The 17,061-nt window shown below is 48.5% G+C and overlaps 2 protein-coding genes across 8 annotated transcripts in view; both read left to right on the forward strand.

Moving 5' to 3' along the window:
• Nucleotides 1-499, forward strand: part of LOC114844153 (neuropilin-1a-like) — a 75,657-nt gene extending 75,158 nt beyond the window's left edge. For all 6 annotated transcript variants that reach the window (XM_055503746.1, XM_041068132.2, XM_055503747.1 and 3 more), the window contains one exon: nt 1-499. This exon is cut by the window's left edge. The gene's annotated coding sequence lies outside the window, so the exon portion shown is untranslated.
• Nucleotides 500-2,440: 1,941 nt separating this feature from the next.
• On the forward strand, nt 2,441-17,025 carry LOC114844163 (integrin beta-1-like). Of its 2 annotated transcripts, XM_055503754.1 has the most exons (17): nt 2,441-2,602; nt 10,011-10,077; nt 10,312-10,397; nt 10,578-10,794; nt 10,928-11,098; nt 11,176-11,414; nt 11,502-11,657; nt 11,746-11,841; nt 11,918-12,007; nt 12,095-12,235; nt 12,410-12,612; nt 12,767-13,005; nt 13,086-13,308; nt 13,441-13,664; nt 13,926-14,092; nt 14,713-14,796; nt 15,852-17,025. In XM_055503754.1, the coding sequence occupies exons 2-16, from the start codon at nt 10,011-10,013 to the stop codon at nt 14,788-14,790; spliced, it is 2,397 nt and encodes a 798-aa protein (XP_055359729.1). In that variant the 5' UTR covers nt 2,441-2,602; the 3' UTR covers nt 14,791-14,796; nt 15,852-17,025. The 2 variants fall into 2 exon arrangements, with proteins under 2 accessions (XP_055359729.1, XP_028987123.1); XM_029131290.3 differs by lacking the exon at nt 14,713-14,796.
• Nucleotides 17,026-17,061: the final 36 nt, after the last annotated feature.

Below are 17,061 nucleotides of genomic sequence, written 5' to 3' on the forward strand. Positions count from 1 at the left end.
ATTTAAAAAATCTGTTTATGATGTTGATTTATGGAAGGACAGAAGGACGGAGGACGCTGTTATTGTTGCTTTGTTACAACACGGTTTCAGATGAAAAGGGTAGAATTCTGAAATGTACAATATACAGAGATGTTTTTCATTCTTGAAAAAGCTTATATGCGTCTCTTTGAAACGTAACAACTTTATTTACTTGGTATACGGTAATATCACCTTGTGTTTTTGTACTGTCACTGATTTACGTGCCATTGTTTGGGTTTTTTATTTTCTTTGTATGAAAAGAAAAAAGTTTTATTTTCAATACTGCTTCTGTATTTTTGCTCTCAGTCCAGAAAAAAGAAGAAAGGAAAGTAAAAAAATGGAAAAGCAGTGAGGCCTTAAGTGACTAAAAGTATTGTTTGTACTTTGACTCAGCTCCGGACTCATCGTCTCTGTTGTCTCAGACTCGTCATTGACTATTACATTCCAAAGAATTGGATCAAATAAATGTTTTAAATAAAAACGCCTCCAGTGGCTCGTTCCTACGTCAACAGACTCTCAACATCTGGCTTTGGCTAGTGAACATCTGGGGTTTTATTGACTACAGTGAAACGCGTGGTTTACAGCGTTTTCAGCTTGGTGAGTAGTTCATTCTGTCACAGACTCTGCTTCTCTGGATCCTCGCGTCACCCACTCAGTACGGCCAGTATTACTCAGTCTGTTACAGAGTCAAGATTTGAAGTTTAGGTTTGTCATTTTAAGTAGCAGACACACGGATGGACTGAATCCTGTGTCTGACTTTCTGCTCCACGTCGGTCTCCACCATAAGGAGTTAAACGGCTGCTGTGTCGCGCCGTGGCCACCAGGTGGCAGCAGAGCCTTTACACCAACGCGTCCACATGACGCTGCTGTGACCTTGTGTGTGGCTTTGGTTTGAGGTTTGTGTAACCGTGCTGCTTCCTCACACCCTGATGGCTTCAGCACCAGATGCCACCTTCACGTCACACTAAAGCTGTGACTGTACTTGTTTTAGTTCTGTCCTGACGCCTGGTTCCACATCTGAATAGTTTTAGTCAAGAAGCACCGATAGTTTCATCCACAGATCATATAAAAAATACATTAAGAGACAGCTTCACATTTTCACTTCTTACTTATTGACAAAACAAAATGTACTTGAAGTAATAGAGGTTTTGCTACTCTTATTATCAATTATAATAACTATAATTGAATATTAAACTAGTACTAGACTAATATATTTCATCTCATGTGATGATGTAGGTTCAACTGAACAAACATAGAAACTATCATTACACTGTATCACTGAGGCCCAAAATAAAAGCTACCAATACGTGTTAAGTGTGAGAAGAACTGATTCATGTGTTCATTTGTTCCGTGTATGAATTTACGTGAGCCTGTTACTGGACATGATGACGGTGACTTCCTGCTTCAGCTGCTTCGGCTGCTTCGGCTGCTTCAGCTGTTACATTCTCCTGTCAGTCCACTCAGCTCCAGGGCCAAATGTGGCGCCGCTTCCACATTTAGGCCACAGACGCTCTGTGCAGGCGTCAGGCAGCGTGTGTGTGTTTGTGTGACGGTACTGTGTGCGTTCACTATGAAGTGCAGCCCGTCTGGGATCTATCGTCGTGCTTCATCTCTGGGCCTCGTGATCTTTGTGAAGAACCTGGGAATGTTTGACTTCCTGTTAAGGTCCCGCCCACCTCTCATCACTGCGTCCAGTTATACACAGACTGGTCACTCATAGGGACGAGGCCTCCAGAATTAGAAACGTGTGGGTTGATGGTCAAATTCCCATGACCCCTCAGGAGCAAAGCGTTGTTTTTCCCTCACTTGGACCAGTGTCGCTTTTCCTCCATGCAACTGACTCGAGCCTCGTCCTCTGATGCTAGAACATCTTCACCTCTGCACTGTGGCTGGCTGCAGGACAAACGGGGGTTCCAGGACCGGTCCCAGACGGGACTGGGTCCCCAGACCGGGTCCTCAGACCGGGTCCCCAGACCGGGTCCCCAGACCGGGTCCCCAGACCCCAAAGTGGAGAATATTGGAGCTCAAACCAGAGTCTTGGCAAAGCTGCACACCTGTGTCTTAGACCAGTTTATGTCGTCGCATATTTACCTGAACACGTGTTTACCTCTTGCCTTCACGTCCTCTGCAACTTTTGCATATCGTGTGCATATGTGCGCGTGAACTGCGTCTTTTCCCCACATCCGAGGTGAGGACAAGTTCACTGCCCCGCGGCGCGCTTGTTCGCCCGTCCCACACATGCCGCCGTGCTTCCTGTGTAGCGGGGTTTGAGACGCAGGCAGAATTGGGTCATAAAACCGCAGGTAAGCGGCTGCACCGGGTCCGGAGGAGGCGGGGACTCGTTTACCCTCGTCTCATGTGTTCCTGAGCCTGTGACGATAAACGTTACACCACGAAGCCCCACCTGCGTTCTCCGCCCTGTGTCCTTGACGCGTCGTCGCAGCGGTGTGACCACCAAGCGCACCTTCTAACAGTTTTCGCTAGCGCTCGACCAGTAGCCGTTTTATTTCTGTTGCAGAAGGACGTTGGGACCAACAAATGTTAGTGTGAGTGTAAGAAAACGTCGCCAAACCGCCAGAAAAAGGTACGTGCGGCTACTTCCAGCGGAATTTGTCCGGTTTCGCCGCTTTAACGACTGAAATCACAGTTAAGGACAGAGACAGGGCGATGTTTGTCTCCGGGCAAACTTTGGGTGTGGATGAAGAATCGGCGGCGCTTAGCCGCTAGCGGCTCGAACCGCGTCCACGCGTCCACGCACAAACACGGCGCGGCCCGACTCGAACCCGTGGATCCGCCTCGACGCTGGCCCGCGGAGAGGCCGGAGCCGCTTTGTGTGCGGGTCCGAGCCGGAGCCGATCCGCCTCAGTGTCACGTATTCCCCCGAAGAATCCGCCGAGCTTCGCCCGAGCTCCAGCTTCGGCTGTGACCGTCCGAACGGTCCGAACGGTCCGAACCGTCCGAACGGTCCGAACCGTCCGAACGGTCCGAACCGTCCGAACGCAGACCCCGGTCTCCGCTGCTACTATTTGGTGCCGTATCTGTTTTCCCCGTAACGTTAAAGCTGTTACTTGATCGATTAATCGTTTAAAAGTGTCGGTCTGTGACTTGACTGTGTTTTCCGTTAATTGTCGAGCTCAGCTGTTGGTTCCTGACGTGGAAACGCCTGCTGGGTTTCTTTGTCCTCTGGACGTTTAAAGCCTCACGCTTTGCAATGGAACTGGTCTCTGCAGTGACTTAGTGTCTCACTTCTACCTGGAAAAAAAGAAAAAGCGGATTTTAGCTTCAGATTAAAAGGTTTAAGATCTTCCTCCAAAGATGAAATATGTGAAAAGCCTGTGGTTGTGTGTAATGGTGCCATTGGACCGGATGTGCACGGCTTCTGTCCGACCTGCGGCCTCGGCAGATGCTTTCAGCATTTGTCTGTTTGAAGGGAACGTTCTGTGAAACAGAACCAGAACCAGGAGGATCAGATGCTTTGGGCTCGGCTGTGGTCGGTACCTACAGCGGTTGGAGGCCTAACCAGCTTAATGCGGGTCCGGTTGGTTAACCAGCACAGATCCACATCTGGATCCAGGTCCGGGACCGTTGACTCGGCAGCGGCGCTGCAGGATCGATCTTGTCTGTGGACTTACAGGAAACGCAGCCTGAGGACGCGTTTCTCGGGCTGAGCAGATTTAAACTTGTCGTGTGCCTTATTTAGAGCCCGGGGGTAATTACTAGCCTGCGCTGGCCCGTAATCACATAGCAACAGGGCTGTGGAGGTGTGAAGCGGGTGTCATTCAGCGGGATCACATGACAAACACCGGCCCTGTTCCTGTAGACCTCATACCCCCCCCCCCCCCACCCCCCCGAGCCCCCAGACCCTGACTTCCTGTTCCCTACACTGTTGGACCAGTTGAAGCCCAGTGAGCAGCGTCTGCTGGAACTGGGAGTGTCTGGACACTCGGGCTGAGTCAGAACCGGCTCGTTTTCGCCACCTTGTCAGATGTGAGTCACTGGTGACGGTGCCTCCGGTGTTGCTCAGAGTGGGACCTGTTGGACCCCCTGCAGAGAATCCAGTCTAATGGTGGAGCTGCACACCTGGAAACGGTTCAGCGGATGCTTTAAACTCACAGATTGGAATTATTAGCTCAGTCTTACAGTCCAGTACTTAACGTTTGAATGAGCGAACCTTTTATTTTTATCTAAAATAATTGACTTTATTGAGCAGACGAGTCACAAGCGAGTCGACAGGAAGCTCCAGTGTCTCTTTAAGACGTGACGGAGGAAAGACAATCCGTGAGTCTGTGTCACTGGAGCTGGAAGAGAGGAAGCCGGACATAGCTGAGTCTGGGAGACTTTCCACGACATGGCGTGGAGCCTGTTCCATGTGGAATGTGTTCTCTCATCTGTGTGTGGGGGAGGTTCCCTCTGATCACCAGCTCACACTGGTGGAGCCTCGTGCCCGCGCCTGCTGTCTGCATGGGAGCGTTCAGCTGGCGCTGAGGCAGCGGCGCTGGGCGTGGTGCAATCAGGGAAGTGGAGGCAGAGTCATGCTGTGACTTTGAGTCACATCCCAGCGGGGGGCTGGGGCTGTGGACCCCCGGACGGCCGGCCAGTCACTCCCAGTTGTGCCTGCTTGCCTTTTTTACTGCAGCGCTCATCGTTTGCTCATAGCAGCAGCGTCTGAGGTTCGTTAGAACTGGATCCTACTTTTCCTGCGTCCCAGTTGATGTTTGCTGCTTTTCTATGAACTGAAGATCCTTTGGATGTGAGCGTTTTGCAGAGCCAGCCTCAGAAGTCAGAACATTCTGGTGTCTGTGGTTGAGTCTGGTGTAATGGAGCAGCCTATTGTGATTTAAAGGCCTTTTTGTGTAGCTGTTCTCAAAATACATACAGTGAGGGATCAGTCCTGGATCCACTGTGCTGCACCGTGGTTGACGTCTGCTCGATATAAGCAGCATGAGAACTTCTCCTTTCACCGAAGGTTAAGTACCATCGCTGTGTGGTTAACCTCCGCTCGCAGTGAAGGAGGAACTGGACCGGTGGAAGCTCCCATCAGCTGTTGGTGGTTTACCTCCAGCTCAGACCTGCTGGCGTTGTCTGTCTACGATGACTTCTTGAGGTTGTCGTAGCTGCTCGATTGCGTCGGTCATTGTGTTTTGTACCAGTGTGCAGCACAGGAAATTGCCAAACCAGATGACATTGTGCATTTGATGTGGGAGAACCTCCATGTTGTGATGATTTCTATTTGTGACCTGCTTCTGTGACTCCAGACCAAACATCCAGCTCCCTGTCGCCACGGAGCAGTACTTCATGTTCTGCCTCTCCCAGATGAGGTCGTTGCTGTTTCAGCCTCATAAAATCAAACCTTGTTTACACAATGTCACAAAGTCTGAGTGTCCCAGTCAGAGGAAGTGAGTCCAGCCTCTGTTGGTGATCGTTGATAAGACTCTGTGTCACCGTGGACGCAGGAAGAAGAACAAAGAGTGGTGACACGTCTGCGGCGTCTTGGACCGCGTTCATCTCCTGCTTCTTGAAGCCGATTAGCTAAAAGCTGCATCAGGCCAGAGGCCGCTGCTCAGAAGCTCAGCCCTGACGCTGCCCGGGTGTTGGTGAAGGCTGCATTTGAATCAGAGCGTCGCACTTCTGACCTGGAGCAGAAAACAAACTCCTGCATCGCGCTCGTTTTTGGTTTGGAAGCGTTTGAGTTGTGTTGTTGTCAGGCTCCAGTTGTGTCGCACAAAGCGCGTCAGCATTATGACGTGTTGCTGTTGAGGCAGACTTGAACATGTTGGGATTGGGCCGTGCTTCACTCTGATCATTCCTAGCAGCTAAAACCTGGCTTGTTTTTGTCACTTTATATTTTGTACCAACATAAAGCAGTATCTGGGTCATCGCACATGATAACTGCTAATCATATCAGTCAGTTTGAGTGTTGAAGTCACTCTCTTTTTTTGTTCATTCGTGTTTGTTAGGTATTCATCTTCCCATTCTTCCTTTTTCAAAGATGAAGACATAGAATGTTATCAAATTGCCTGAAACATTGTGACCTCTTATTTTCTCAATTTCCCCCCAAAAGTGTTCTGGGCCACTTCCAGGACACATGGTGGACATTCTTAAGAGATGCGCTGACCATCCTTGGAGTAATAAAAAATCGTGCCAAGCATTTGCAGGATTTCCCTCTGCACCGTGAGCATGCAGCTTGATTGGTCGCCCACATTTTTCCAGTCTGGATCTCGTATTGGGATATTGAATTCCTTCTGCCATTTTCTTTTATGTAATATTTTGTTTGTCGTGTATTATTCCTTGATCTTATAATCCCTTTGTAAATGTTGCTGTGGTCTATTAACCCCCTAAACCTGCTTTCCTGATTATTGAATGCATTTGCTTGTGTAGATGGAGATCTGCTGATTCTGTTCCCCAAACTCAAATTTCCCTCTTAGGTTTTGAGACCTCTCCAGTTTCTCTTGTCTCTACGAGGTTTTTCCATGTTGTTCTTCCACGCCTGCCCCACTGTTTATAGCCATCATCCAGCTGCGCTGGCTAAAAATCATAATTGTTTGCTAACCGTCTGACTTCATTTCCTGTTTGGATGTCAAGGCAGACATTGAGCCCAGCCGCTCTCCTTTCGCTAGTATCGGCTTTTATCTCCAATCAAACCCTGAACTGGAGTTCCATCTACCTCCTGTCCATTGAACTATGCTTCAGTCTTGGTGTCTGGAGGTGTCTCCTGTCAGACCTCGTTCACGCTGTTGATGGGAGCAGTTTCCACGTCTGTGCTGGCGTCATCTCTTTGACTAATCGGTAGAAGCAACAGTGGCTGAACAGGTTCAGGTATAAATGGGAATGTGACGCCTGTGTCTCCGTCTGCTCCAGTGTGACCATACAAAGCCAGCGAGCCACTGTTTAGCCTCACTCTAAATATTAGCTTCTGTGTGTCACCGCTACTATTCATAGGCCGCAGTTTCTGCATGACGAGGAGAATAGTCAGATCGTTCAAGTGATGAAGCAACTTCAGTGCAAAAGTTTGGGGTCACCCAGACAATTTTGTGTTTTCCATTAAGTCACACTTTAATTTACCAGCATGAGTTGTACGATGGCGGCACGGTGGTGCGGTGGGTAGCACTGTTGCCTCACAGCAAGAAGGTTCTGGGTTCGATTCCCGGCTTCTGGTGCCTTTCTGTGTGGAGTTTGCACGTTCTCCCCGTGTCTGCGTGGGTTCTCTCCGGGTTCTCCGGCTTCCTCCCACAGTCCAAAGACGTGCATTAGGTTGATTGGCTTCTCTCCATTGCCCGTAGGTGTGAGTGTGTGAGTGAATGGTTGTCTGTCTATGTGTTGCCCTGCGATGGACTGGCGACCTGTCCAGGGTGTACCCTGCCTCTCGCCCGTAGCCAGCTGGGATAGGCTCCAGCACCCCCGTGACCCCGCACTAGGGAGTAAGCGGTTAAGAAAATGGATGGATGGATGGAGTTGTACAATGAATGGAAAATATAGTTCCATTGAAAAGGTTAAAAATAATGATTTGTATTTGAAACAATACATTTTTTTAATTCACAAACTCTCGTCAAAGGATCCTCCACTTGCAGCGATCCCAGCATTGCAGGTCTTTGGCATCTGGATGTTAATTTGTTGAGGTCATCTGGTAATCTGGGCCTCTGACGCAATGAGCAGACACATTGGACCATTACTACACTGCAGTGACAGTTGCAGGTAATGGGCCTCTACACACCTAAGTAAATATTGCAGCAAAAATCAGACATTTACAGCTAGAATAGTCATTTACCACATTAGTGATGGAAACAGCGTATTTCTGAATCGTATATTCATCAAGTGACCCCAAACGTTTCAACGGGAGTGTATACCAAGTATTTTCCTTGTTGCAGATTCTTGAACGTGGGGTTTGGATGGCGTTGAAACCAGGACGTGTTTCTGTAGTTCGTGGCATCGATGGACACAGCTTGTGCTTTGTTTCATGCTCTGCCGCTGTGTTGTGGGCTGAGCCTCAGCCTTTGCTGGCCTGAACCTGCTCTCACTGCTCTTATCAGCGGCGATGCTGGCGGGTGAAGCAGTGCTGACTTTCATGTTAAAGCAGTAAAACGTTGCCCCTCCAGCAGACACATAATCATTAACGCTTGCTTTAATGGGCCCGTTCCCCGCTGCAGCAGGGAAGAACGGGCCTGTGCTGCAGGGAACGGGCCTGTGCTGCAGGGAACGGGCCTGTGCTGCAGGGAACGGGCCTGTGCTGCAGGGAACGGGCCTGTGCTGCAGGGAACGGGCCTGTGCTGCAGCGGGGAACGGGCCTGTGCTGCAGCGGGGAATAATGGGCCTGTGCTGCAGGGAACGGGCCTGTGCTGCAGGGAACGGGCCTGTGCTGCAGGGAACGGGCCTGTGCTGCAGGGAACGGGCCTGTGCTGCAGGGAACGGGCCTGTGCTGCAGCGGGGAACGGGCCTGTGCTGCAGCGGGGAACGGGCCTGTGCTGCAGCGGGGAACGGGCCTGTGCTGCAGCGGGGAATAATGGGCCTGTGCTGCAGCGGGGAACGGGCCTGTGCTGCAGCGGGGAATAATGGGCCTGTGCTGCAGCGGGGAATAATGGGCCTGTGCTGCAGCGGGGAATAATGGGCCTGTGCTGCAGCAGGGAACGGGCCTGTGCTGCAGCAGGGAACGGGCCTGTGCTGCAGGCTTCCTGAAGGGAAGCAAAGTCGTTATCGTTGTCCGGGATCAGCCGGAGCGGGGGCTCCACCCAACGCCGTTATGTGGCACACAAACGTCAGAGACCCCACAGTCTCTCAATCTGTCGCCTCTGCAATTTGCGGCCCCAGAGCGGTAAACAAAGCTGGTATTGAGGAATGCAGGAGGAGCCTGCATGGAGCAGGACCCGCCTGCAGATGGTGGCTTTCCGTTGTAATAGGCGGTGGTTGGCTCTGCCAGACCCGGCCTCTTCTGCTCCTTCTTATCTGCCTTCATCTGTACTTTCTCACCTCTGCCCACAGCTCCACCACCGCTGCCTGCAGGAAACGCATTCAGGTTTCACTTCATGTGTGGTGCTTTTAAAGGCTGTGTCATTTAGATAAGAGTCACTTCATGCGTACAAGGCAGCACAATGCATTCAGCTTCTATGGCAGACATGGTGTGAAGGGAAACTACTGGAAGTAACGCAGGAGCAGAAAACCAAACGTTGCTGCAAACTGTGTGTTGCTTCGGTGGACGTTAAACGTGTCCATAACGGAGCGAAGGAGGCAGCGCCACTCGTAATCATCCAGCAGGAAATGGCTGCTAACTGACGGCCGCTCGGCTGATGTGTCTCTTGGATCGAATGTGCAGAACGCTTGTCTGGGTTTCAGAACTGGGCAGAGGCTGGAGCTGGGAGTGGGATCCGTGTGAGGCACGAAATAACATGTCCTAATATGGGCACACACGCTAGAACACACGCTAGAACACACCTACTGAGCTCTGCCTCTGCTGTGAACCCTCCACCTCTGAGGAGAACGCCAGGACTGTTTATTCCTGAGCTTTGGTGTCACGCTGGAGTCTTTGTAGCCTCGTATTAAAGCTGGTGACTCCAGTGCAGTGGCTGCATGTAGCAGAACCAGGATGGCTCAGTGGATCCTCATGTAGAGACGTTAACTAAACTATACTGTCTAATGAAAGAGACTAGTGAGATCCCTCACCGGACGCTGCTGCCTCCGTGTGAATGTCTCGAGTACGAATAGATGACTGAATCCAACTCCTTGCGTGTCCTGTTCAAATAAAGCTTATCCTGATCTCTGAAGTAGCTCTGTGTTTTTGCAACAGCAGCACAAAATGCTTGATTAAGATTGTTCCTCTCTCAAACACTGTTTTCTGCTGTCTCATCGGAGCACGTGACGGCTGCCTACCAGCGACTGATGGGCACTAACGCACCGAACCATCACGGAGCCTCTCAAGCCCCAAACACTGACTGATTTCCTGATCTGAGCATTTTGTGCTGAAGCTTTTTGTCTCCAGCTTAAAGTTAGTGTTTTTCTTACAGATGGATCTGTGGTTCCTCCTAGTAGCCATAGTATCAGCGACCCTTGGTGCCAGCTCCGCACAACAAGGTAAGAGCTCCGACGCCACCAGTCTGCTCAGGGTTGATTCTGGTTTTTGGCCTCTGTTGTTTGTTTCTATTGTCTCAGACAGACCTTCCTCTGTTCTGGGCTTTATTCTTCTGTTCTGGTAACCAGTCTGGAGCTTTTCGCAGCATCACTCAGGCTCCTAAAGCAACCATGCTCTTTTATTGTGACCTGGTAGAATTCACGTTTTCTAATCTTGCTTTGTTTTGTGTCTTTCAGAGGGAAGCATATGCATCAAAGCAAACGCTCAGTCATGTGGAGAATGCATCCAGGTCTCTGAGACATGTGGGTGGTGCACGGATGAAGTGAGTTAAATCAGTTACACTCATGATGTCAACAATAATGCTGTTCTTTATTGTCAACTGCTTTCAATTACTTAATTGCATTGAAAAATACACAGAGGATCCTCTAATTCTGGAGCGTTTCCTTTTAGACCAAAGGGACCTGGGTGTAAAGTAATCCTCATGAAAAACGCTTATTTGCAGAACTTCCTCTCTGTGGGTGAATCAAAGTCAGCTCGTTGTGACGATCTGGAGTCGCTGAAGAAGAGAAAATGCAGTGAGGCCAAGATTGAGAATCCACGCGGAAACGTCACCATCAACAAGAACAAACCCGTCACCAACCGCAACAAAGAGAGTAACCTGAAGCCTGAGCAGATCACCCAGATCCAGCCCCAGAAGCTCTCACTGACACTCAGATCTGGTAAATACGGCGGTTCTTTACCAGAACAGAGAAGAAGCCTAGTTACAGTCTAGAAGTAACCGTGTTACAACTGGAGGTTAAGTTGGCTTAAACTAAAGACATACTGTAAGGAAGCGTGCTTTCTGTCCTGTAGGCGAGCCACAGACGTTCACGCTGAAATTCAAGCGAGCTGAGGACTACCCCATTGACCTGTATTACCTGATGGACCTGTCCTTCTCCATGGAGGACGATCTGGAAAATGTGAAGAACCTTGGCACTGATCTTATGAGGGAAATGCAGGCGATCACCTCTGATTTTAGGATTGGTAAGTAAGCGTTGCTTCAGAGCCAGCAGACACATTAATGATGATAAAACCATTCATTGTTCTTTTTGCCATTTTAGGATTTGGTTCCTTTGTGGAGAAGACGGTGATGCCCTACATCAGCACCACGCCAGCCAGGCTCATCAACCCCTGCACAGGGAACCAGAACTGTACCAGCCCCTTCAGCTACAAGAACGTCCTGAAACTGACCAGCAACGGCGAAGAGTTCAACCGGCTGGTCAGCCAGCAGCAGATCTCTGGGAACCTGGACTCTCCAGAGGGGGGCTTCGATGCCATCATGCAGGTGGCGGTCTGTGAGGTACGATGGGCGGAGCATTCTGAGCTAAAGCTGTGCCTCATGAGCCAAGATGCACTTGAGTAAATTCATTTTGTTTTGGTTTCCCAGGAGCAAATCGGCTGGAGGAACGTGACCCGTCTGCTGGTGTTCTCCACCGATGCTGGCTTCCACTTTGCAGGAGACGGCAAACTGGGAGGCATCGTCCTGCCCAACGATGGACAGTGTCATCTGGAGAACAACATTTATACCATGAGCCACTACTATGTATGTAGCTGATCATTCATCACACGCTGCAGCGTCTGTCGTTGCACTGTCCTGCTCCTGACTCTTGTGTTGTTGACTGTGTGACTAGGACTACCCCTCCATCGCCCACCTGGTTCAGAAACTGAGCGACCACAACATCCAGACCATCTTTGCAGTGACTGGGGAGTTTCAGCCTGTTTACAAGGTGAACTATTAACTACAAGCGCGATTATATCAAATGTGTTGATTACATCCTTATTTAAGCTCTTTGTGTCTTGCAGGAATTAAAGAATCTCATCCCTAAATCTGCAGTGGGTACTCTGTCTGCCAACTCCAGCAACGTCATCAAACTTATTATTGATGCTTATAATGTGAGTCGAGCTCCACAGTCTTCAATATAGGGTTGTAGATCTGTTTTTCCAACCTATTATGTGCTTATGTGTGTCTCTTCTGGACAGTCTTTGTCCTCTGAGGTCATTCTGGAGAACGGCAGACTGCCAGAGGGAGTTTCTATCACCTACAAATCCATCTGTAAGAACAATGTGGTGGGAACAGGAGAGAATGGCAGGAAGTGCTCCAACATCTCCATCGGAGACGAGGTAGGGAGGGTCCTGTGTCATCAAATCCATAGAGGGCTAATGTTTCAGTATAAGTTTTTCAAATAGAGCCTCAGTTCTTTATGTATAACAGCCTTTTGCTACATTTCAAATTTGCTGATAAAATTGGTAAATACCGTGACTAAACTAAACTCTACTTACCTTCTTGTGTTTTAGGTACATTTCAATATTTCCATTGAATCCAAGAAGTGTCCGTCACACGGCAAACCTGAGGTCATTAAGATCAAACCTCTGGGTTTCACGGAGGAGGTGGAGTTGGTTCTAAAATTCATCTGTGACTGTGACTGCGCTGCTAAAGGAGAACCCAACAGCCTGACGTGCCACAACGGCCACGGCACCTTCGAGTGTGGAGCGTGCAAGTGAGTTTTAGAACATCAGAGCTGGTTCATCCTTGAATGTGTAGCTCCTTTTATCGGTTATCTCTGCTGGACAACAGTGACTGTGCAGAGTCTGGGGTTCTCCTTTGAGGACGCGTTACGAGTGCAGTGGTTAATGTTCAGCCTTCTGTGACAGGTGTAACGAGGGACGGATTGGACGTGTTTGTGAGTGCAGCAAAGACGAAGTCCGGACGGAGGATCTGGACGCAAACTGCAGAAAAGACAACGGCACTGACATCTGTAGCAACAACGGCGACTGCGTGTGCGGCACCTGCGAGTGCAAGAAGAGGGAGAACCCTGCAGAGATCTACAGCGGCAAGTACTGCGAGTGTGACAACTTCAACTGCGACCGCTCCAACAACAAGCTCTGTGGAGGTGAGGACTGAGGAACTGGAGGCAGCTGGCGCCACATAGTGAAGCCTGTGGTGACGCTGCTGTTACCTCTGCTCCACCAGGTAATGGGCGCTGTGAATGCAGGAAGTGCATCTGCGACACCAACTACACAGGCAACGCCTGCGACTGCTCTCTGGACACCACCTCCTGTCTGGCCAAGAACGGCCAGATCTGCAACGGGCGCGGGACCTGCGAGTGCGGCAGCTGCAAATGCACAAACGCCAAGTTCCAGGGTCCCACGTGTGAGATCTGTCCCACCTGCCCTGGAGTCTGCACGGAGCACAAGTAGGTTCCTGCTGTTTGACGGGAATGTTGACCTTTGTTTCAGACTGAGCCACTGGATTGTCTTCATGGGATACTGGAGCTGCTGAGTGTGTTTCCCTGTGAATGCTGGATTGGACAACTGTGTTTCCACAGAGAATGTGTGCAGTGCAGAGCTTTCGAGGCCGGTGAGAAGAAGAATACGTGCGAACAGGAGTGCAGCTACTTCAACCTACTCAAAGTGAAGAAGCTGCCCCAGCCCACAGACCAGAGCTTCCCCCTGACCCACTGCAAAGAGCGAGACGCCAACGACTGCTGGTTCTACTACACCTACGCTGTCAGGAACGACACCAAGGAGGTCTACGTGGTGGATACCCTGGGTGAGACTGAACAGACAAACACTCAACCTGTCAGCGAGTGTCAGTGGCCGTCTGCAATATTTGACTGGGGCAAAGCTCGTATTAGAAGGTTTCACATACAGGCTCCTTTGCGTTCTTGTCATTGTATCCCATTCTAATTCCACACAGTTTGGGCTTTTACCTTTTCCATTCATAGCATTAAGAGATGTTGCAGTTCCAGTCAAGAACCAGCCTTTCAGCAGTTGTTGGGTTTCATTTGCTCTCTGCTTTGTGGCGTTGCAGACTGCCCTGCAGGACCTGACATCATCCCCATCGTGGCAGGCGTGGTGGCCGGCATCGTGCTGATCGGCCTCGCGCTGCTGCTCATCTGGAAGCTGCTCATGATCATCCACGACCGCAGAGAGTTCGCAAAGTTTGAGAAGGAGAAGCTGAACGCCAAGTGGGACACAGTGAGTCACAATGTTACAGCAACTTCATGTACAGGTTCCCTGAAGAGTTGACTAGACAGCTGGGTTTAGCGTTAGAAACTGAAGGAGGTCATCTTGAAATTTGAGATGAAACTTCATCATATTGTGAATCTGGTGTCAAAAATTGATGAACAGATTTCCATGGAGAACATGAGTCTTTGTCCTTGATCACCCTCTGGTTCTTGAGGTTCAGTCTCAGCTGGCAGTGCTGCCTCTCACCGTTCACATGGTCCAACTGCACGACCCTAGAAGGCCATGAAGTAGAGACAGAGGAGGATCCGTGCCGCCGGCTGCTCGCTCGCGTTAAAGCAGCAGTGATGGAAGGAAGCTGTAATAACGGGCAGCGTTCCTGCTGGTTAAAACACTTCCTGTCCTTTTTAGAGATAATTAAAAACAAACATTCCTCCGCACAAAATTAAATACAAGCAGAAAAAGCATTGAGTTAATGCCGTTGAGCGAAGCTGCTACGTGTCAATAATGGGTTATTTTACTTTTTGTACAGATCACCTTCCTTCATGGTTTTGGATCTATGTTTTCTGCTTGTTCTCTTCATGTTTCTTTCCTTCTTCCTTTTGTTTCCGTCCTTTTTCTCTCTGTATCAGCAAGGGAACCCCATTTACAAGAGTCCCATTAACCAGTTCCAGAATCCCAGCTATGGGAATAAAGCTGCTGCTCTTTAGGCCAAAGTTGGTATCACCTGCATGAGCTTTGCTTTGCAGAGTTCAGTTCTGCACTTTGTTGGATTTAACATCCAGGTGTTATGAAGTGAAGTGTTTGCTGACTGCATGTTGTGAAATTAGCATGTGTTACCAGGGGCGGCAGTGTTGAGTTTTTGCTTCTCACATAACAATGAATGCTCAGAATAGTTTTGAAGTTAATTTTATTTATTTTTTTAATTTTTCTCGATGTTCTAGAAATTCAGTTTTAGCCAGTTTAGATGGTTCATATAAAGTGAATGGCCATATATTGAAGAGTATTTCTATGATGTGGTTCCACTAGTCTACTTGTAGAACTCCGTGCACCTGTTTATTAATGCTTTACATTTTAACTAGCTGAGTTGTGCACTAAGACGTAAGATCAGTTAAACACAGCACACTGTCGTAGTGAAGGATTCTAACGAGCCGAGCTCTCGTGTGACTGTTGGTCGACTGCTGCCTTTCACCACGTTCCTCACACTTTGCTGCCTCCACCTTTTTGTCTGTTCTACCTAATCTCAGCCTGGCGTTGATTTTTTCACACCAGAAGAATGAACCACGTGAAGGTTTAACTCAGTCTCCTAGAAATTTAGTTTTCATACAGCAAAGTGCAAACACTATTACTTTTGTTTTATTTAATGAAGAATGGAAATTGCAGGATTAAGTTTCTTTTGATGGCATGTTGGTAATTATCCCTAATGAGTGTAACAATGACTCAACATCAAAACATTAGCTGCAGCTTAAACCGCTACCAACACTGATAAACCCGTGTGCGTGCACCGGTCGAGTGATTTAAAGGAACATCTGGATTTGGCCTCTGGACAGTGGTGTGACGGCCGTGTACATCATGGTGCACATCCCAACCATCTCCATTTCTAATGATAAATGTGGTGGATCCATCCTTGTGATCCAGTCCATCATCACCATAGTCGGACAATAATGAGTTTTGCAGTTACTTCACATGAAAACCTCATTTGTGAGAGACACTGTTGGAAGGTTTCACATACTGTCATTGGTTTCACTCACTCGCCGTTCTTCTGTTTCAGGGCGAGAATCCAATCTACAAAAGTGCTGTAACAACCGTCATCAATCCAAAGTACGAGGGCAAATGATGGAGCTTTGCCTGCACTGTGACAACACTGTATGGAACAGACGACGAGCTGAGGGGGGCGGGTTTTTTAACACTCACTGTTTGTTTTGTTGTAGACACCCAATGATAGCGATGCATTTTGCCACTGTTCCTGTTTGTTGCATTAATTTGTTTTATCTGAAATGTGTACAGTCTGTCGATGTGGAGGTTCATGTTTTGTTTCCTCTGCAGAACTTGATAATGTGTTGTTGTTTTTTTTTTTTTTAAATTTCCGCCACAGGAAGCAGCGAGAACCTACCTGTGCCTTTGTTTTATTGGAACGGTCAAGCCATCAGTGTTTTATGGGTTCGGGGGTGATGAGAATTGGCAACTAATGAAGGGTTTCTTTCCATATAACCATGTGCATACAGTGTTGGGTGGGTGGCGGCCTCTCAGGCTGCTGGACATAACGGCTTATTGCGTGTATTCATCGCTCAGTAGGTGTCACTCCGTATTAAAGGCCTCTGGACTTAACTCTTCAGATGCAGCAGCGGCTGGTCGTTTTTGGCAGCAGTGAATCGTGTACAGTATGTTTGGGTTGTTTGTAAAGCCATATATGTATTCACAGAAGAGGACTGAAGGTGTTAGTATGTTTGTTTGTGTTTAATGTTTTCCATAAATAATTTGTCTGAACAATCAAATGAAAAGCATCTTCATCTAGTAAAGAGGTTTTTGTCCGTCGGTCTGACATCAGCGTGCTGCTGTTTGGCTCCACGTGTTCCTCGCTTCATTTTAAAGCCAACTCAGGTCCTTTAATTCTCCACAGCAAAGCCAAATACATGCAAACTTGCCTTGTTTACTAATTAAACAGACTCATATTTTAAATGCCTTATCTTAGATTGAATAGAACCTGGGGAAATGCTCCCAGTTTTTCCAGCGACGTTTTTTGGTGCTTTGATCAAAATGGGTTTTATAGAAGCAAGTGGGAATCTTGATGATGCATTTAGTTTTAACGATGAGCGTTGTAGAGTTTTACTGGCTTCCACCTTTTCACCATTGATTTTAAGTGCCTTTTTAAATTGCTGCATCGCATTCACATTTACAATTCTGTATTTCTGAAATTATTTATTGAATAAACATTTGAAACCCTGTTTGTTCAAATGTTCTTGTGCAGTTACTACCTTGAA

Source organism: Betta splendens, chromosome 17, assembly GCF_900634795.4.
Source record: "Betta splendens chromosome 17, fBetSpl5.4, whole genome shotgun sequence".
Lineage (NCBI taxonomy): Eukaryota > Metazoa > Chordata > Actinopteri > Anabantiformes > Osphronemidae > Betta > Betta splendens.